Consider the following 18,287-nt stretch of genomic DNA (forward strand, 5'->3'; position numbering starts at 1 on the left):
TTCATAGGCGTTGCCGTATTAAATAGTTTGCAGATACAATTTAGGGATGTGATTTCCCCACTTTCCAGTTCCTTGGGGGCCTGTACATGCATTGCCTACCCTTGAAGTAAATTAATTGCAATGAATTAAAGCCACTGTTTGGGTTTGCATGGTATGATAAACTGTGAATTGCTTATTGTTTATTGAATATATCAGTGATAGCTAACCTTTTTATGGTTGTGTAGGAAGTTATCACCTAGCCCTCTCCCAGAAAAATGAAATATCCTAGGAAATATTGATAAGGCAGAATATTATATTTTCCTGGATGTGGAAAAGGGAGAAACACATTTTAAACACAGAGTAAATTCCTGCAGCTTCCCCGCTTTGTCAATGGGCCATTAAGAAGGCCAAGCTAGTCCACTTTACATAATAAAGAGTTCTCTTCAGCTGTGATGGGATTAAGGCAGGATAATAAGCCTTTACTCAACTGACCACATGGCATCTGAACTCAATCAAACCTGAATTCAAAACAGCCTAGAGGGTTGCCCCTGCATGGGCCCATGTGAGTCTGGCAACCAATCAGAATACATTTCTTACACAGGAACAGGAAACAGATAGGTGGGGCAGAACAGATTATAAAAATCCCTGCAAGCCCTTCTTCTTGTCTGCTCTTCTCCTTCTCTTCCCTTCTCTTCCCTTCTCTTCTCTTCTCCACCAACATTGAAGCATGTGATCACCTTTTCTGTTCAGGGCTCAAGCCATGTGGTCCTGTCCACCATTAAACCATCTTTCCAAGCAGCCTCCATGTCTCCAGTGTCTTTTTCCCCACTTGGAGCCGAACCCAGAAGGACATTTCTTCCAACAGTTGTTTGCTGATAGCACGCATACGCGCACCCATAGTGCAATATGTGTGTAACACACCCACAATGCCTTTCCCCCTGTGCATGTGCATGTGACCCTCCCATGCTCCCCATCCCCTGCACATGCATGTGCGACACACACAAACCCAGCGCCCCATTTTGGGCCTGGTTGGCCTTCCTGCAACCTCCTGGGAACAAAAATGGGCTGCGGGCGATGGTGGTGGTGCTACCCCCGCACTCCCTCTCTGCCCCCCCACATGCCTGCATGATCCCCCGCAACACCCCCCATGCCCGCGTGTCTCTTGAATGTGCCAAGTTCCCTGCGCATGTGCGGCAGAGACCTGACAATCAGCTGGCCAGTGGGAAGCGTGGGCGCATGCGTGGTGGAGCTGAGCTGGTGCAATGGCTCCCATGCCCCCAGAGAGGGCTCTGCGGGCCACCTGTGGGATGCGTGCCATAGGTTCGCCATCAGGGGAATAGATCACACCTGACATGGGTCAACCAATATATCAGTGCATAAAGCGTAGTTTATAAGTCAAAACACTGGTTTTTGCAAAACATGCTAAGTCAGAAGCTATCAAAGGCCGCGCAGGATGTGATGTTTGGGTGGGAAAACACGGCCTTACATGTTTGGTATTCGTTTCCCCAGCTCTACAAAACTCCGTACATTAGCAAGAGGTTTGTCTCCTGCCTTCCTGAGGTTTGGTGGGACCAAAGGAGACTTCCTGATCTTCGATCCTCAACAGGAGCCAACCCCCGAGGAGAAGATTTTTCAGGATTTCCTTAGAAAACAAGGTAGGATGCTATTCGGCTTATGAATGGCAACATATTCCCTAAGTACTGCTTCGTGTTCTCCAAACCTACAACAACCCTAAAGGCCCAAAACAATTTTCATAATGGGCGGTTAAATCACGTACATGGGACGTGGTGGCTCAATGGCTAAGACCAGGGGTGAAATCCAGCAGGTTCTGACAGGTTCTGGAGAACCGATAGCAGACATTTTGAGTAGTTTGGAGAACCGGCAAATGCCACCTCTGGCTGGCCCCGCCCCCATCGATTCTCTGCCTCCCGAGTCCCAGCTGATCGGGAGGGAACGGGATTTTGCAGTAACCTTCCCCTGTCATGCCCACCAAGCCACGGCCACCAAACTGCACCATACCCACCACGCACACCCACTTAACCAGTAGTAAAAAAAATTGAATTTCACCACTGGCTAAGACGCTGAGTTTGTTGATCAGAAAGGTCAGCAGTTCAGCAGTTTGAATCCCTAGCACCGTGTAGCAGAGTGAGCTCCCGTTATTTGTCCCAGCTTCTGCCAACCTAGCACTTCGAAAGCACGTAAAAATGGAAGTAGAAAAATTGGAACCACCTTTGGTGAGAAGAAAACAGCGTTCCATGTGCCCTTGGCGTTTAGTCATGCCAGCCACATGATCACGGAGACATCTTTGGATAGCGCTGGCTCTTCGGCTTTGAAACAGAGATGAGCACCGCCCCCTAGAGTCGGGAAGGACTAGAGGGGAACCTTTATCTTTTAAATCACATACTAACAACCCAGTATCATCCATGGGTCGTATGAAACTTTAGCCTGTGCTGAGTCTAGTGAGACTCTCAGCCACCCAAGTCATGGTTGTCCCAAAGGTGCTTTTTCAAAAGGAAATTGGACTTTCTTGATTTTTTAATCCTTGAAGACATTTCGCTTGTCCTCCAAGAAAGCTGCTTCAGTTCTGACTGAATGGTGGGGAATTCAACTGACTCAGACGGTAGTGAAAAAAACCCCAAGTGGCCTCAAGGACTTTTAAGAGAGCTAACAACCAACAACCTTGCAGAGTTCTGAGGAGCAGATGACTGCAAAGAATATAAATCCTTCCATTCCCCACCATTCAGTCTGAACTGAAGAAGCTTCTTGGATGAGAAGTGAAATGTCTTCAGGAAAAAGGAAAAAAACCCCAATAAAGTCCTTTTGAAAAGCATCTTTGGATTCAGCCTGTGGTCTTGAAAAATGACTGCTTTCTATTATTGTTCTTGTTAAGAATTTGTTCAGTTCTGATTAAGTTTACTGGGAGGAAGGAAGTTCCTTATTAAAAGTGTCTCTAAGGATAACACAACAACAGAGGAGAAACTCTCATGTGTCCCTGTCTCTGTGGCCTCTCCTGCTCTTCAAGAGTGGGCAATAGAGCTCCTTGCTTGATAGCTACCGGTAGTTAGCTTTCTCTCAGGATCTTTCTCTTTTGAAAGTGTATGCCCCGGATGCTGTGGGTTAACAATCGTTTTTGGTCCTCTGTTGTGAGCTGTAACCATAGGGTAGAGCCTGCTCAGCAGTTTTTACAGTTTGTTCGTTTAAAAATAGTTATGTTTGCGTTGCTAGAAGAATAGGGGGAACCTAGTGCCTGAATTGGGAGAGAAAACATTTAACTTTTGCAAAGTGGCTTTTTTTTGCACACACCCACAGTACAAAGCACTAAGTAGTGTAGAGTATTCTATTCTCCTCTCCTCCACTCCACTCCACTCCTTCTGTTCCGTTCCGTTCCGTTCCGTCCCATCCCTTCCATCCCATCCCATTCTTTCTGTTCCATTCCATTCCATTCCATTCTATTCTTTCTGCTCCATTCCATTTTTTCTATTCTATTTTATTCTTCTCCCCTCCCTTCCTTCTATTCTGTTCCGTCCCGTACTGATTAGCTGTCAGAAAAAAGGCCATGAGCGAGTCCAGAGATATTTCACGAGACGAGTCCTCCACTCCTCTGCTCACAACAGAATCCCTTAGGCCACCAGACTTGAAATTTTGGGCTTAGACAACTTAGAACTATGCCGCCTTTGGTCTGACCTAAGCGTAGTACATAAAATTGTCTGCTACAACGTCCTACCTGTCAACGACTACTTTAGCTTCAACCTCAATAACACACGGGCAAACAATAGATACAGACTCAAGGTAAACCGCTCCAAACTTGATTGCAGAAAATACGACTTCAGCAACAGAGTGGTCAACGCCTGGAATGCTCTACCTGACTCTGCAGTTACTTCCTCAAACCCCCAAAATCTTAACTTTAAGCTGTCTACTGTTGACCTCACCCCATTCCTAAGAGGTCTGTAAGGGGCGTGCATAAGCGCACTAACGTGTCTACCGTCCCTGTCCTAATGTCCCCATTTATTCGTATCCATTTCATGTAGTCATAATCATGTTTATACTTATATCTGTTATCTTATACATGCTTGGCAAATAAATAAATAATAAATAAAATCAGGCTGCCGGATCTGACTTGCAAAAATCTGAATGGTAACAGAGAATTAGCAAAAACTCTGTTGTCCTCTGATAGCTTGCAAGAAACATACACAACACACAGATTGAAGGATAGGTGTGATAAACAATTTTATTCCACCAGGATCTACTAAATCAGGGGGGAATAGCTATTCTTTTTAAAGGTGGAATAAATTTCAAGGTTCAGGAGATTTTTAAAAGGTATGGAAGATACATATATAATTATAGAAACTGATAATAAAACTTTACCTATAGCATCTATTCCTGTTTTATTTTTTTCTGTTTGGGCTAGAAACCAGTGTTTGTTTCCAGTTTCCAATTTCCATCGTCTTAAGAGAGATGACCCTATCTTAAATCTTTACCACTTTCTTCTGCACAATCCACTAATACTTGAAGAAGGAAGCTACGGCTTTCCAAGTATGATGAAACTCATACCTGTTCTGACTTAGGCTTCCCCAAAAAGCACGAAACAGATTCCTGGTCCTGACAAAACCCCTTTTATTAAACAAATGTAAATTCCTCTCATTCACATTCAGCAAAGGCCCGGGAAACAGTCTTTCAAAGGTGAATTTATGACCACAGACCTTATCTAGCTTGGAAAGCTGCCGGGTAAATATTGCCCAAAAGCAGTGCTGTGCAAGGAAAGATTTGGCACAGAGTCTCTGAGATTCACGGACAGATCTTCACACTCCTGAATTGAAGGAACCAATGAATGAATTGTTTCCTGCAAAAGCCCACTCCCCTTTCGCTCCTCCTTTATTTCCTATGGGAGGGGCCATTCACCGTCTACCTGTGGCTTTACTCCCAAGTTGATCCTGGTTTCCTAGCTGTTCTTTTCTTCTGGCAACTCTGTGCTGGCTCACACTGGGAACAGGCTCCAACTGTTCTTCTGCCTCACTGCTGTCTAGCTCTGAAGGCAGCTGAGAACTGCCAGATGGCCTTGGCCCCCTCTCTGCCTCCGACACAGAGCCCTCGTCTAAGCCTTCCCCAGCCTCCAGGACTGGCCCATGTTCCCCCCCAACCTCCTCACTGTCTGACTCTGCTGTCAGCGCCGCTGGAGGGCCACAACACTACCCTTATCATCCTCAGAGACCTAACATCGAGGAATGCTGGGAGATGTAGCTCACTATTTCTGGGAAACTACAGGTGTCCATTCTCCTTAAATGAGAAAAGCCACTTGCCCATCTATTGAAGTTCTCTCCATGTCCCTTAAACCTTTCATCATCTCCAATTCAACACTCAATGATGAGATCTTCCTGTTTCTCTGTCTCATGCTCTAGCAACGGTGGACATCTGTGCATTCAGAACCGCCCCTTTGGACTTCATAGCGCAGCTGCAATCTCAATGGCTTTTCGAGCAGAAACTCATCTTCCGGGAACAAGTAAAGAACAGGTATAAAAACATCACATTTACAGGTAAGGCCCGTGTGATCATGAATACTGTTGAGAAAAATCTATTAATGGAGATTTAAGACATCTGCTGATTTCTAGATATTGGGCTGCCACAAAGAGGAGGGCGTAAACCTATTCTCTAAAGCACCTGAATGTAGAACAAGAAGCAATGGGTGGAAACCTATCAAGGAGAGAAGCAACCTAGAACTAAGGAGGAATTTCCTGACAGTTAGAACAATTAATCAGTGGAACGGCTTTCCTCCAGAAGTTGTGACAACACTGGAAGTCTTTAAGAATAGATTGAATAACCATTTGACTGAAGTGGTGTAGGGTCTCCTGCCTAAGCACGAGGTTGGACTAAAAGACCTCCAAGGTCCCTTCCAACTCTATTATTCTGTTACTCTGATTTGGCAAATGAAAGGAGCCAAAGACCATACTAGAGATCGTACAAAGCCCCAAATATAACAGATTGGAAGAGATCTTGTAGGCCATCTAGTCCAGTGGTCACCAACCGGTGGTCTATGGACCACTGGTGGTCAGGGAGAAAATTTTGGTGGTCCACGGAAAAAGTATTTGCATTTTTTATATTGCACTAAATACTATTTATCTTCTTTTTTAAAAATAATAATAATATTGGTGGTCCATGGGATTCCAAAAGTTTGGTGACCCCTGATCTAGTCTAATCCCCCACCCAAGCAGGAGACCCTACATCCATGATGGCGAACCTATGGTATGTGTGCCCGAAGTGGCACGCAGAGCCGTGTTGCCTGGCACATACGGCATCACCTGTTCCTCTGGTTTCCGGTGCGCATGTGCATGCACACCAGCAACCAGAAGACTAGCTGTCCAGCACTCCTGGAAACCAGAGATTCATTTTCTGACACGGGCGTGGCCCCTGGGCAGCTCCTCTTCCTGGTTGCGGCCCAGACGGGTGTGCACATGCACGCTCACTGCACATCACTGCCCTACGCCCTTTCTGGCAGATGGCAATATTTAGGGCCTCCTAATATCCTCACCCACTTCCTGAAGCTGCGGTGAAATTTCCCATGCTTCTTGCATCCTCCTGAGTTCTGTGGCCAAAATGATGCTATGTAAAGAGAAATAGCTTGACAAAATGACATTCCTCTCCGCAGGAAGACTGCAGAAGATTGTGAAGGGTAAAGAAAGAGCCCCTGAGGGGAAGGGTCAGGTAAAAGGGGTCTGTAATCCAGCATTTTGTGACATGTACTGGCCAGTGTTAGCTCTCTTAATATTTCTCAGTTAGTACTTACGGCAGTGGTTCTCAACCTTCCCAATGCCAAGACCCTTTAATACACTTCCTCATGTTGTGGTGACCCCCCAACCATAAATTGGTGTCTCGGTTCCTAAGACCATTGAAAATATGTGTTTTCCGATGGTCTTAGGCCAGGGGTGTCCAAACTTGGGAACTTTAAGACTTGTGGACTTCAACTCCCAGAATTCCCCAGCCAGCCATGCTGGCTGGGGAATTCTGGGAGTTGAAGTCCACAAGTCTTAAAGTTCCCAAGTTTGGACACCCCTGCCTTAGGCGACTCCTGTGAAAGGGTCGTTCGACCCCCAAAGGGGTCCCGACCCACAGGTTGAGAACCACTGACTTCCAGTATTGAGATCCACAAGATAGCCATCAGTTTTGCCAGCTGCGTAGAGGTGGTCCTCAACTTACAACAATTAATTTCTTGACAAAAGTTACAACGGCCCTGAAAAAAGTTGACTTTTTTGGACTGTTTTTCACAGTTATGACTTTTGCAGCATCCCCTTGCAGCTCATGTGGTTAAAATTCAGATGCTTGGCAACTGGTTCACACTTATGACCATCGCAGCATCCCAGAGTCATGTGATTAAGTTTTGCAACCTTCTGACAAGCGAAGTCAATGGGGAAGCCAGATTCACTTAGCAACTAGGTTACTAATTTACCAGCTGCAGTGATTCACCTAACAACCGTGGCAAGAAATCTCCTAAAATGGGGCAAAACTCACTTAACGAATGTCTCAGTTAGCATCAGAAATTTTGGGCTCAGTTGTGGTCCTAAGTCGAGGATTGCCTATACTGGCTGGTCTTCCATGAATGTGGCTAGTCCCTTTTTAAAACCATCTGAATTGGGAGCGGGGTGTGCACTGCCCCCTAGGGTGGGACACAACTAGACAGGGGAAACTTTTATCTTTACCGCATCTGAGGAATGTAAATGTGCCAGTGTAATAATATATATGTTGTTTTGATCCTGGAGGAGTCTTCCTGGGTCTTTAAACAGAATTTAAATCTATATACTGTATTTTTTTGGAGTACACACTTCCCACCACCCCTAAAATAGAGTGAAAATTTGGGTGCGTCTTATACCCTGAATGTAGCCCCACCCACCCACTGGCCCCACCCATTGCCTCCCAGCAATTTACCTCCTTGCAGCAAACGGGAAAATGGGGCTTGCGGAAGCGGCAATAGGCTATGGCAATCCCTGCAGCCTGAAACAGCTGATCATTGGGAGGCCCTTGCTTAAACTGAAACTGAAACTGGCTGTTTGCTGTAAGGAAGTAAGTTAATAACTATCAATGCCTATAGAATGTTCAAATTATTATACTTATTTTTTAAAGATTGCTTTATTATTGTTCTAGACAACTTAACAAAATGAAGAAGCTTTTTAAAATAAATGCTTGTTCTGAAGAGGTCTAGTGCCATTGTATCTTCTTTTAAATAGCAGAGAATAAAGTATACTTTCAGAAAGCCACATCAATCTTAACAGCATCTGTACAAGTATAGTCTGAAATGTAACACCACAAACAGTGTATATCTTCTGTACTGTTTGCTGTTTGCTGCAAGGAGGCAAATTCAGAGGCAGATTTCCCCCCCCCCTTGTTTTCCTCTGCAAAAGCTAGGTGCATCTTATACTTCGGAGCATCTTATACCCCGAAAAATACGGTATATATATATAAATGGCTCTGTGTGTTCCAGCATAACTCTGGAACGCTTCATGCAATTTCAATCAAACGGTACACAGGTGGCTTACTCTCTGGAAAAAAATACTGTGGTGGTAAGACCCCCCCTAACACCTCTCGGGGCAGGGGTGTCCGTGTGTGTCCATGTGTGTGTGTTCCAGCATAACTCCAGAACACCTGGACCGCTGAAATGAAAAATGAATTATATCTATAGTGTCAAGTCACAGTACTTTTGACAGTGATAGTGTACATTTTGGATTCAAGTTCTGTTAAGATACAGCCTATTGTGCCTTAAAATGGCTTCTACTGTACAGCACAGTACACAGAGTTGGCATGATAACGGCTTCACAATACTCCACAAGGAGGCTCCCTCTAATACAGGAGTGGAATAAATACATACCCGGGCTACGCCGGGTTATCAACTAGTTTGCAATAAAATGCTCTTTCAGATAAATGGTATTTGGAAATATTTCAGAATTAAAAAGACCAATCAGCATGTGGGTTTTTTTAAAAAAAATCACATAATGCTTCATAGAGACATAATAATAATAAGGCCATCATTGTTCTGGTGGAATCCTTGTTAAAGAAGAGTAATTGATCAAAGGGTGGATGATTCACCATGCAGGCAAAATACAGCGCTCCTTTCAAAAGTTCTGTAGAAATGAAAGGGGGAGGGGAATAAAAATGATTATCACGTGGATTTTCATTGAATTGATTTAGATCTTCTGTGCATACGATGCAGCTTCATTTTCACTCTCTCAACAGGAAGTACCCTGGATATCTTATACAACTTTGCAAATTGCAGTAATTTGCACCTGATCTTTGGCCTCAATGCCTTATTACGGAAAGACAGTTCCCAGTGGGACAGTTCAAATGCTCAGCAGATTTTGAATTACACTAATTCTCAGAATTACATCTTGTCTTGGGAACTTGGAAATGGTACGTGCGTAGGTTAAGGATTTCACGAGGAAATGTATTTAGGTAGTCCTTGACTTACAATCGGGTAGGCTTCAAAAATTTAAGCAACGGGTTCTCTGCCCAGTTGCTGGGTGGGTGTGACCATGGTGGGCGTGGCCTAGCCGGCCACCTGCACTACGGCAGGGGGGTCTTTTTGCCCTCCCTGGGCTCCGGAGACTTTCTTTGAGCCTCTGGGAGGGTGAAAATGGCTTCCCTCAGACTCCAGAGACCCTCTGGAGGTCAGAAATGGACCCATTTCTGGCCTTCCAGAACTTCCGGGAGGCCCATTTTTTGCCCTCTCCGAGCCTCCACGCAGGCCTTGTACTTACCTGGCATCCCAAACGGGCCGCGTGGAGATTCCTGAGAGTGACAGGATGGGGTTTGGGTGGGGCAGGGTGGGCGTGGCCAGCCAGGGGTGGGATTTGCGGGTTCACCGAACTGGACAGATCCTTAGAAGATCGCCGGAACCCGTGCAAACCAGCAGCAGCCCACCCGTGCCTACAATCATTTGTTTAGTGACCATTTGAAGTAACAATGGCACTGAAAAATGTGACCCGTGACCAGTTTTCATTCTTACGACCGTTGCAGCGTTCCCACAGTCACGTGATCAAAATTAGGAAGGTTGGCAACTGGCATGTATTTATGACAGTTGCCCTGTTCCCGGGGTCATGCGATCACCATTTTGTAATCTTTCCATCTGGCTTCCAACAAGGAAAGTCAACGTGGGGAGCCAGATTTGCTTAACAACCATTGTTTCACTTAACAACGGTGATTCGCTTAACAGCTGTGGCAAAAAAAAAAGAAGTGAAATGGAATGCAATTCGTTTAACCATGGAATGCCTTGCTTGGCCATGGGAAGTTTGGGTTCCGTTGCGGTCGTAAGTTGAGGACTACTGAACTTGGTTTTGGGGAAGGGCATTGAACATCTTTATGTTAAGTTCAATACCGACAAGCTATAAAACTGTGTTGCACATCAACATTTTTAACTCAACAATATTTGTGCATCCTTTTTTTAAAAAAAATCTGGCAGCGGTACATTACAGTTGTAGTGGGAAACTGCTACTTAATCCAGACAAAAGAGTTAAATGTGCATATTTGGATCAGCTGCAATCAAAACTGACGCCATGAAAGACAAAAAACATGAATAGGATCACCTAATGTTCATGTTTTTTAAAAGCCAGCCTTTAACAAAGCTAGAACTTGTGCTTTTCATAGCAAGCTTTAGCTGAAATGTTCTGGGGAGGAAAAAAAAAAAACCTTGTATATTTTCCATTCTAAACGTTCTTTATGGTTTTCAAGCTTATCTATTAATTGGCTTTGACCTTTAAGGTTCCATATTTGGGGTTGATTATTACCATTGTGTAAACATTTAGAGAATTACTGTACACGTGCTGGAGTTAGGATAGACCAGGGGCGTCAAACTAGATTTCACTGAGGGCTGCACCAGGGTTCGGTTTGAACTCGGGGGTGGGGGTGGGGGTGGCCAGCTTGACTTCACTCGTGTCTGGGGCGCCTGTGGTGGCCCAAGTGCTCTGCCAGTGAAAACGGGCTCCCAAGATCTGTTTTCAGCTGGGACAGCCTCTTGCAACCCTCTGCCAGCCAAAATGGAGCTTGGGGGAGGGGGGCATGTGTGGTCCACGCGAGCTCTGTTTTTGGCTAGGATGGCCCCCTGCAACCCTCTGCCAGCAAAAATGGAGCATGTGCTCCTCCCAAGCTCCATTTTGGCTGGCAGAGGCATTGCGGGCCAGTCCTTCGCTGTTTTCAAGACAGCCCCGCAGGCCAGATCTAAGCACTCCGTGGGCTGGATCCGACCTCCGGGCTGTAAGTTTGACACCCCTGGGATAGACATACCATATTTTTGGAGTATAAGACGCACCTTTTCCCTCAAAAAAGAGGGTGAAAATCTTATACACTGAATACAGCATTTTTGGCCTCCCGAAACCCTGTCCCCTTTGCAAAAATGAATGCAGAGGTTTTGGGGGGCTTGCAAAATGCTCCTAAGGGCTGAGGAGGACTGTTGCTCATTTGAGGGGGGGCAGGAGCACTCTAAGAGCTTCCCAAAGCTCTACATGCCCTTTGTTTTGCAAAAAATAGCCTGTTTTTGTGAAAAACAGCCCGTTCCCCCCCCCCCCGGCAAAAACGAGGTGTGCAGAGGGCTTGGGAGGCCTACAGAGTGCAAAACGTTTTTTAATATATATATTTACCTCTTCGAAATCTTGGTGCATCTTATACTCCGGTGCGTCTTATAGTCCAAAAATACGGTATTAACAGTGGGCAAATGCCTTTATTTATATTTTCTGCAGAGCCTAACAGCTTTTTGCATAAGTCTGGAATAGAAATCAACGGCCACCAACTCGGTCAAGATTTCATACAACTCCGGCAGCTTCTGGACAATTACATCCACTACAGAAACGCCAGAATCTATGGCCCCGACTTAGGAAGGTCAAATCGGAAGCACAGTAAAATTTTGCTTAAAAGGTAAAAATGAAAATATTTGGTACTGTGGATCTGCTAAATAGCCGAACCAGAGGCAAAATTTAACCGGGGTTTGCTTAAGCTATTATTTGCTGCTTTCATTGGGATTTAGTTTCAAACTAAACCTTTTTGTTCTGGGAAGGGAATAATGAAGAAATGAGAACCGCTTAGCTGGAATGGAGTGGAGTAATTGCTTACTTTTACAGTATATCTTAGTTAACAGCCATTCACTGTTTTTATTTTGATGTGATATTTAATGGCAATGAAAGTACACCAAATGTGGCAAGAGATATTGAGATCGTACTGAAGTTAGTACTTAAAATGTAGGACACGTAGGACTAAAAGAATTTATGGATCACAAATAAAATTAACAAGCATTGAAAAAAATAAAATAAAGCACAATGGTGAAATCTAAAAAAAATTCTTAGCAGTTCCGTGGACGTGGGTTGGTGGGAGTCATGTGACTGGGTGGGCGTAGCTATGTAATCATGTGACTGGGGCTGTCAAAATACAGAAACTCATGTTAACAATGTCCTGCTGGAGGAGGGGGTGGGACTAGATGACCTCCAGGTCCCTTCCAGCCTTGGATTGCTGTGCTCTTTCAAACTGCGTCTAGTGCCAGGTTTGTGGTCCTTCCTTCCTCTCCTTTTTACCTCCCTCCCTCCCTCCCTCCCTCCCTCCCTCCCTCCTTCTTTCTTTCTTTCTTTCTTTCTTTCTTTCTTTCTTTCTTTCTTTCTTTCTTTCTTTCACATCACCCCACCCCCCGTTTTTGGCCTAGCAGATCTCAGGGAAGCCTCCTGTGGGCAAAACTGGACCCCAAATGCTAAAAAAAAGTTTTTAAAAAGTTCCTACCATTGCACAGAACAGCTGATTGTCAGAACATTTTTTTTTACTTTGTTAAGCATTTTTTACTACCGGTTCGGGCATCGACTTGGTGGCCGTACCTTTGCCGCTTTCTTGGCCAGTGTATTGCCATTGAGTTTCTTTTTTTCGTGGCATTCTTGATCTCTCCAACTAGGCAGGGTTGATTACGATTAATATCTGAATTTTGCAGTGGGTGGCTCAGTGGGCTGGCTGGGGATTCCAAGACTGTTAACAGTTCTTCCAAGGATTAGATATTGTAAAAGGAAATGACTATTGCAATAAATTGCTCTTGTTTTGCAGTTTTCTGAAGTCAGGAGGCAAAGTACTTGATTCTGTCACGTGGCATCAGTAAGTAAGTTCAAATCTAGCAATTCAAGCATGGTGACCAATTGGCTGGAGGGGGGTGGGGGGTGGGTGGGGTGGAGGATGACACTGTTAGGTGTTTTTTTTTTAAGGGAAATGGCCTTGAGGAGACAGATTCGATTTAGCATTTAGCAATAGCATTTAGGCTTATATACCACCTCATAGCACTTTACATCACTCTCTGAAAGGTTTACAACAGGGGTGTCTAACTCAAGGCCCGTGGGCCAGATCCGGCCCATGGAGTGCTTACATCTGGCCCGTGGGGCCCCCCTGGAAATAGGAAAGGAGTGGCCCGCGGTGTCTCTGCCAGTGAAAATGGCGCTCGGGAGGGCCATGCAACCCTCCCGAGCTCCATTTTCGCTGGAAAAGGGCTGTAGAAGGATTTCCCCCAGCCCTGCCCAGGCCCTCACAGTTACCCCCGACACAAGTGATGTCGAACTGGCCACACCCACCTCTGGCCACGCCCACTCTGACATACGCGCCAGAAACTGGAAGACCATGCGGCTGGCATGCATGCGCGTGCCAGAAACTGGGATATTTATCTTCCTGGCACGCTTGTGCACCAAGTGCCAAAATGGAAGCACATGTGTATGCGTTTGTGTGTGTGCAAGAAAACAAAAGAGCAGCCGCCCACTGCGCATGGGTGCGGCTGGAAGAGAATCTTCTGGTTTCCACCACGCGCACCAGCCAATTGGTCTTTGTGCGCACATGCTCCCGTTTTGGCCGAAAAGGTTTGCCGACACTGATCTAGAAGAATGGGAGATTTGGGAAATCTACTTTGGGATTGTTGCATTTTGTCGCTTTTCTCAAAATGGTAGCCTACACTTAAGACGTATTTCTATGTCTCCTGGAGATAGTATACTTGGGTATAAATGAAGGCCTTGGACATCAGTGCTCAGCAGTGTCTTGATTTGTTGCAGTTACTACATTAATGGGCGAATTGCTACGAGAGAGGATTTCCTGAATCCAGATATACTGGATAGCTTCAAGACCAACGCAGAGGAAGTGCTTCAGGTAAAGCAGCGCGGCAAACAAATTGCAAGGCGATGTGTAGGAATATATCCCCATCAGATCAGCCTTTTATGGGGAGATAGATCAATTAATTATCTATAAATAATACATTATCCTGATGCCCTCTGGATATATAGGTAGCCCTTGACTTAAAACTATTTATTTAGTGATCGTTCAAAGTTACTCTGGCACTGAAAAAAGGGACTCACAGCCATTTTTGCACACTTACAACCATTACGTGAACCAGGGTGGCGCAGTGGTTAGAGTGCAGTACTGCAGGCTACTTCTGCTGACTGCCAGCTGCCTGCAATTTGGCGGTTCGAATCTCACTAGGCTCAAGGTTGACTCAGCCTCCCCTCCTTCCAAGGTGGGTAAAATGAGGACCCAGATTGCTAGGGGCCATAGGCTGACTCTGTCAACTGCTTAGATTCTAGAGCAGTGTTTCTCAACCTTGGCAACTTGAAGATGTCCGGACTTCAACTCCCAGAATTCCCCAGCCAGCGAGCTGGCTGGGGAAATTCTGGGAGTTGAAGTCCGGACATCTTCAAGTTGCCAAGGTTGAGAAACACTGCTCTAGAGAGAGCTGTAAAGCATTGTGAAGTCATATATAGGTCTAAGTGCAATTGCTATTGCTACAGCATTCTCATGGGGATGCGATCAAAATTTGGACACCTGACTTGTGACATTTGCAGTATCCTGGGGAAGCCATGTAACAGCCATATTCCTTGCTTAACGACTGCAGTGATTCAAATCAAATCAAATCAAATTTTATTTGATTAGCCGCAACCCTCTCCCGAAGGACTCGGGGCGGCGTACAATCACAAGGATAAAATACACATAGGACACACATACATACGAAAAAACAAGGACAATTACATTTATGCATGGAGGAGAGTAGACCTGCAAGTGAAAGATTCACTTAACAAATGTGGCAAGATCATCAAACGGGGAAAAATTTACTTAACGAATATCTTGCTTAAGCAATGGAATTTTTGGGCTCAATTCTGGTCATAAGTTGAGGACGGCCTATGGCTTACAACTGAATAAAAATTACTGGAGCCGTAGCTCTGAAAATTACAAAGGTTGAGGAAGACTTCACTATAATCTCTTAAGAGAATTGCACCATACAAACACGATACCGGCATGCAACCAGCTCACAATACAGGCAGTCCTTAACTTGCGGCAGTTTGTTCAGTGACCATTCAAAGTTACAACAGCACTGAAAAATGTGACATGACGATTTTTCATAGTTACCACCTTTACGGCATTTCCCTCATCATGTCATCAAAATTCAGATTTTTGGGCAACTGGCTCATACTTACGACTGTTGCTGTGTCCTGGGATCGTATGATCCCCTTTTGGTACCTTCTGGCGAGCAAAGTCAATTGGGGAAGTCAGATTCACTTAACAACCATGGCAAGAAAAGTTGCAAAATGGAGCAAAATTCTCGCTTAACAATGGACATTTGGGGCTCAATTGTCATAAGTCGACTACCTGTATATGAAATGGTTGTGGAAGTATCAACAATTTTTGGGTATCCCGCCTGCTTAACAAAACCCCTGAAACTTAGTTCACGCATTCCTTTCTACAGCTGTACTTCTTTTTTTCCAAAATATCCTTTAGATTGTGAATAGTACAGTACCAGAGAAGAGAGTGTGGCTAGGAGAAACAAGTTCAGCTTTTGGAGGCGGAACTCCTAATTTGTCCAATGCGTATATTGCTGGTTTTATGTAAGTATTATATTACTGGCTTAAAAGAACCGTCTCTTGTGGCATAGCAGGATCTCACCTAGAAAATTATGTTGGCCAATACTGTATATGGTAGTAGCAAGTTTTCATTGACCAGACAGAAAAATATTGTTATGGGCTCTGAGAAGCATCAACATCTAATCATCTGGTAGTTTTTATAAATATAGAGGACATCTATACATATTATGGGACACGGTGGCTCAGTGGCTAAGACGCTGAGCTTGTCGATCACAAAGGGCGGCAGTTCGACGGTTCGAATCCTTTGCGCTGCGTAACAGAGTGAGCTCCTGTTACTTGTCCCAGCTTCTGCCAACCTAACAGTTCGAAAGCATGTCAAAATGCAAGTAGAAAAAATAAGGACCACCTTTGGTGGGAAGGTAACAGTGTTCTGTGGGCCTTCGGCGTTGAATCATTTTCCACAAAAAGTGGCCCGTTTTTTTTTTTAGAAAAAGGGTACAAATAGCCCTTAGGAGATTGGCCCATTTTTTGTCAAAAAAGGAGCATGGATAGCCTTTAGGAAGCTTGTAGAGTGCTCCTGGGGCCACGGAGGGGGGGAATTTTGCTCATTTCTGCCCTCCCCAGTCCCTAGGAGCTCTCTGAAAGCCTCCTACAAGCTATGCATGGCCATTTTGGCAAAGGGGGCGGAGCTTCAGGAGGCCAAAAATGCTGTATTCAATGTATAAGACGGACCCAGATTTTCATTTTTTGAGGGGAAAATGTCCATCTTATACTCCGAAAAACACAGTGTTCCTCTGTTGTTATTGCAGGAAGCTGCAATTTCTTGATGTGTTTTGTAAAATTCTTGGACATGGTACCACATGCCTCGATGACAATGGGTATCACCGTTACATGTTTCATTCATAACTGCGTAGTTTTGATGGCCAGGTCACGGTATTTCTTGATTTTTTTTCCCAATTCTTTTTCTTCAACTCTGGTGCCTCCTGGTACAACGATATCAATAAATTGTACGCGTCGGTTTTCAACAACTGTGATATCTGGTGTGTTGCATTCCAAATGACGATCTGTCTATATTCGATCATCATCATCATCATTACATGGTGATGATGGTTCACTGCATAATCAGCCAGATGTTTAGACTGGACTTTGCCTATTTTATCCACCTTTCGAGTCCTTCCCAAGGACCTGAAATAGGCAGATGTCAAAGTTTTATTTATTTTATTTTTTTATTAAAAGAGTTTTGTACAAACAAATTTTCCCGCTTTTCACCCCCCCTCCACACAATATAAATCTCATACAAATGCTATACCCCCCAACCCCCCCCGCAAAAATTCACATTCAAATATTATACCAAACACTTTACCCCCTCCCCTCCCCCCATCTTAAAATAGATTACTCATAACCCCTCTCCTCCCAACAAACACTATATAAATTTCTCTTAAATTAATAATAACACATTGATCATTTTCTAAGCTAATTTAACATCTATAACTCTTAATATAAATTTCTCCTAGCCTAACAATGTTTCATTAGTCCCATCTTCTAATTTATTCATACATATATATTGCCCCACCCTCCACCCTAACCCTCCCCCACCTCCCACACAAACCCACCCCCCTGACTTCCGCTGTATACCACTCTAACAATTCCAAACATCCCATATACTATTTACTCTGATCATCTATCGGTCTAAACATTCTTACCTAAAGGCTAGATAATAACTCCTAGTCTGGTATTTATTCTGTATATAATCAATCCATTTTGCCCATTCCTGTGTGTAATCCTCCTGTTTCTGAGCTTTTAAGAAAGCTGAAATTTTTGCCATTTCAGCGAACCCCGCCACCTTCTGAATCCATTGATCAATTGTCGGCAAAAAATCTTTTTTCCAATGTTGCGCAATCAACAACCTAGCTGCTGTAACCATATACAAGGCCAATTTTGTTTCCCCTTTGGTAAAATCCTTAACTATACCCAATAAAAACATTTGTGGAGTGAATTGTATTCTTTTCTTAAATACATTCTGCATAACCCACCATATTTTTATCCAAAAAGCTTTAACCTTGTTACAAGTCCACCATACATGAAAAAAGGTAGCATCTAGACACCCGCATCTCCAACATTTTGGTTGAACATTTGGGTACATGCATGATAATTTTTTAGGATCTAAATACCATCTGTAAAACATTTTATAGAAATTCTCCCTTAAATTCTGTGACTGTGTAAATTTAACATTCTGAACCCATATTTTTTCCCACGTTTCCAACATAACCACTTCACCAAAATTCTGAGCCCATTTAATCATACAATCCTTAACCAATTCACTTTCTGAGTCTCTTTCTAACAGTACATTATATATTCTTTTAACTTGTTTTGGACCAGTCTCTTTTATCTGCTTAATCAGTTCCACTTCTTTATCCATAAAGCCGACCCTGCGATCTTCTTCCCATCTCTTCTGAAGCTGTATGTAATGTAACCAATTTA

General features: G+C 44.2%; 1 protein-coding gene across 1 annotated transcript; it reads left to right on the forward strand.

Moving 5' to 3' along the window:
* Window positions 1–1,465: 1,465 nt before the first annotated feature.
* On the forward strand, window positions 1,466–15,834 carry LOC309382387 (heparanase-like; the record flags this gene model as incomplete). Its single annotated transcript, XM_081971904.1, has 7 exons — window positions 1,466–1,634; window positions 5,376–5,510; window positions 9,196–9,369; window positions 11,691–11,865; window positions 13,027–13,074; window positions 14,010–14,103; window positions 15,724–15,834. 7 exons carry the CDS (start codon window positions 1,466–1,468, stop codon window positions 15,832–15,834), a joined length of 906 nt encoding a protein of 301 aa, XP_081828030.1.
* Window positions 15,835–18,287: the final 2,453 nt, after the last annotated feature.

The sequence above is a fragment of the Natrix helvetica genome, assembly GCF_964273705.1.
Source record: "Natrix helvetica genome assembly, contig: HAP1_SCAFFOLD_305, whole genome shotgun sequence".
Taxonomy (NCBI): Eukaryota; Metazoa; Chordata; class Lepidosauria; order Squamata; family Natricidae; genus Natrix; species Natrix helvetica.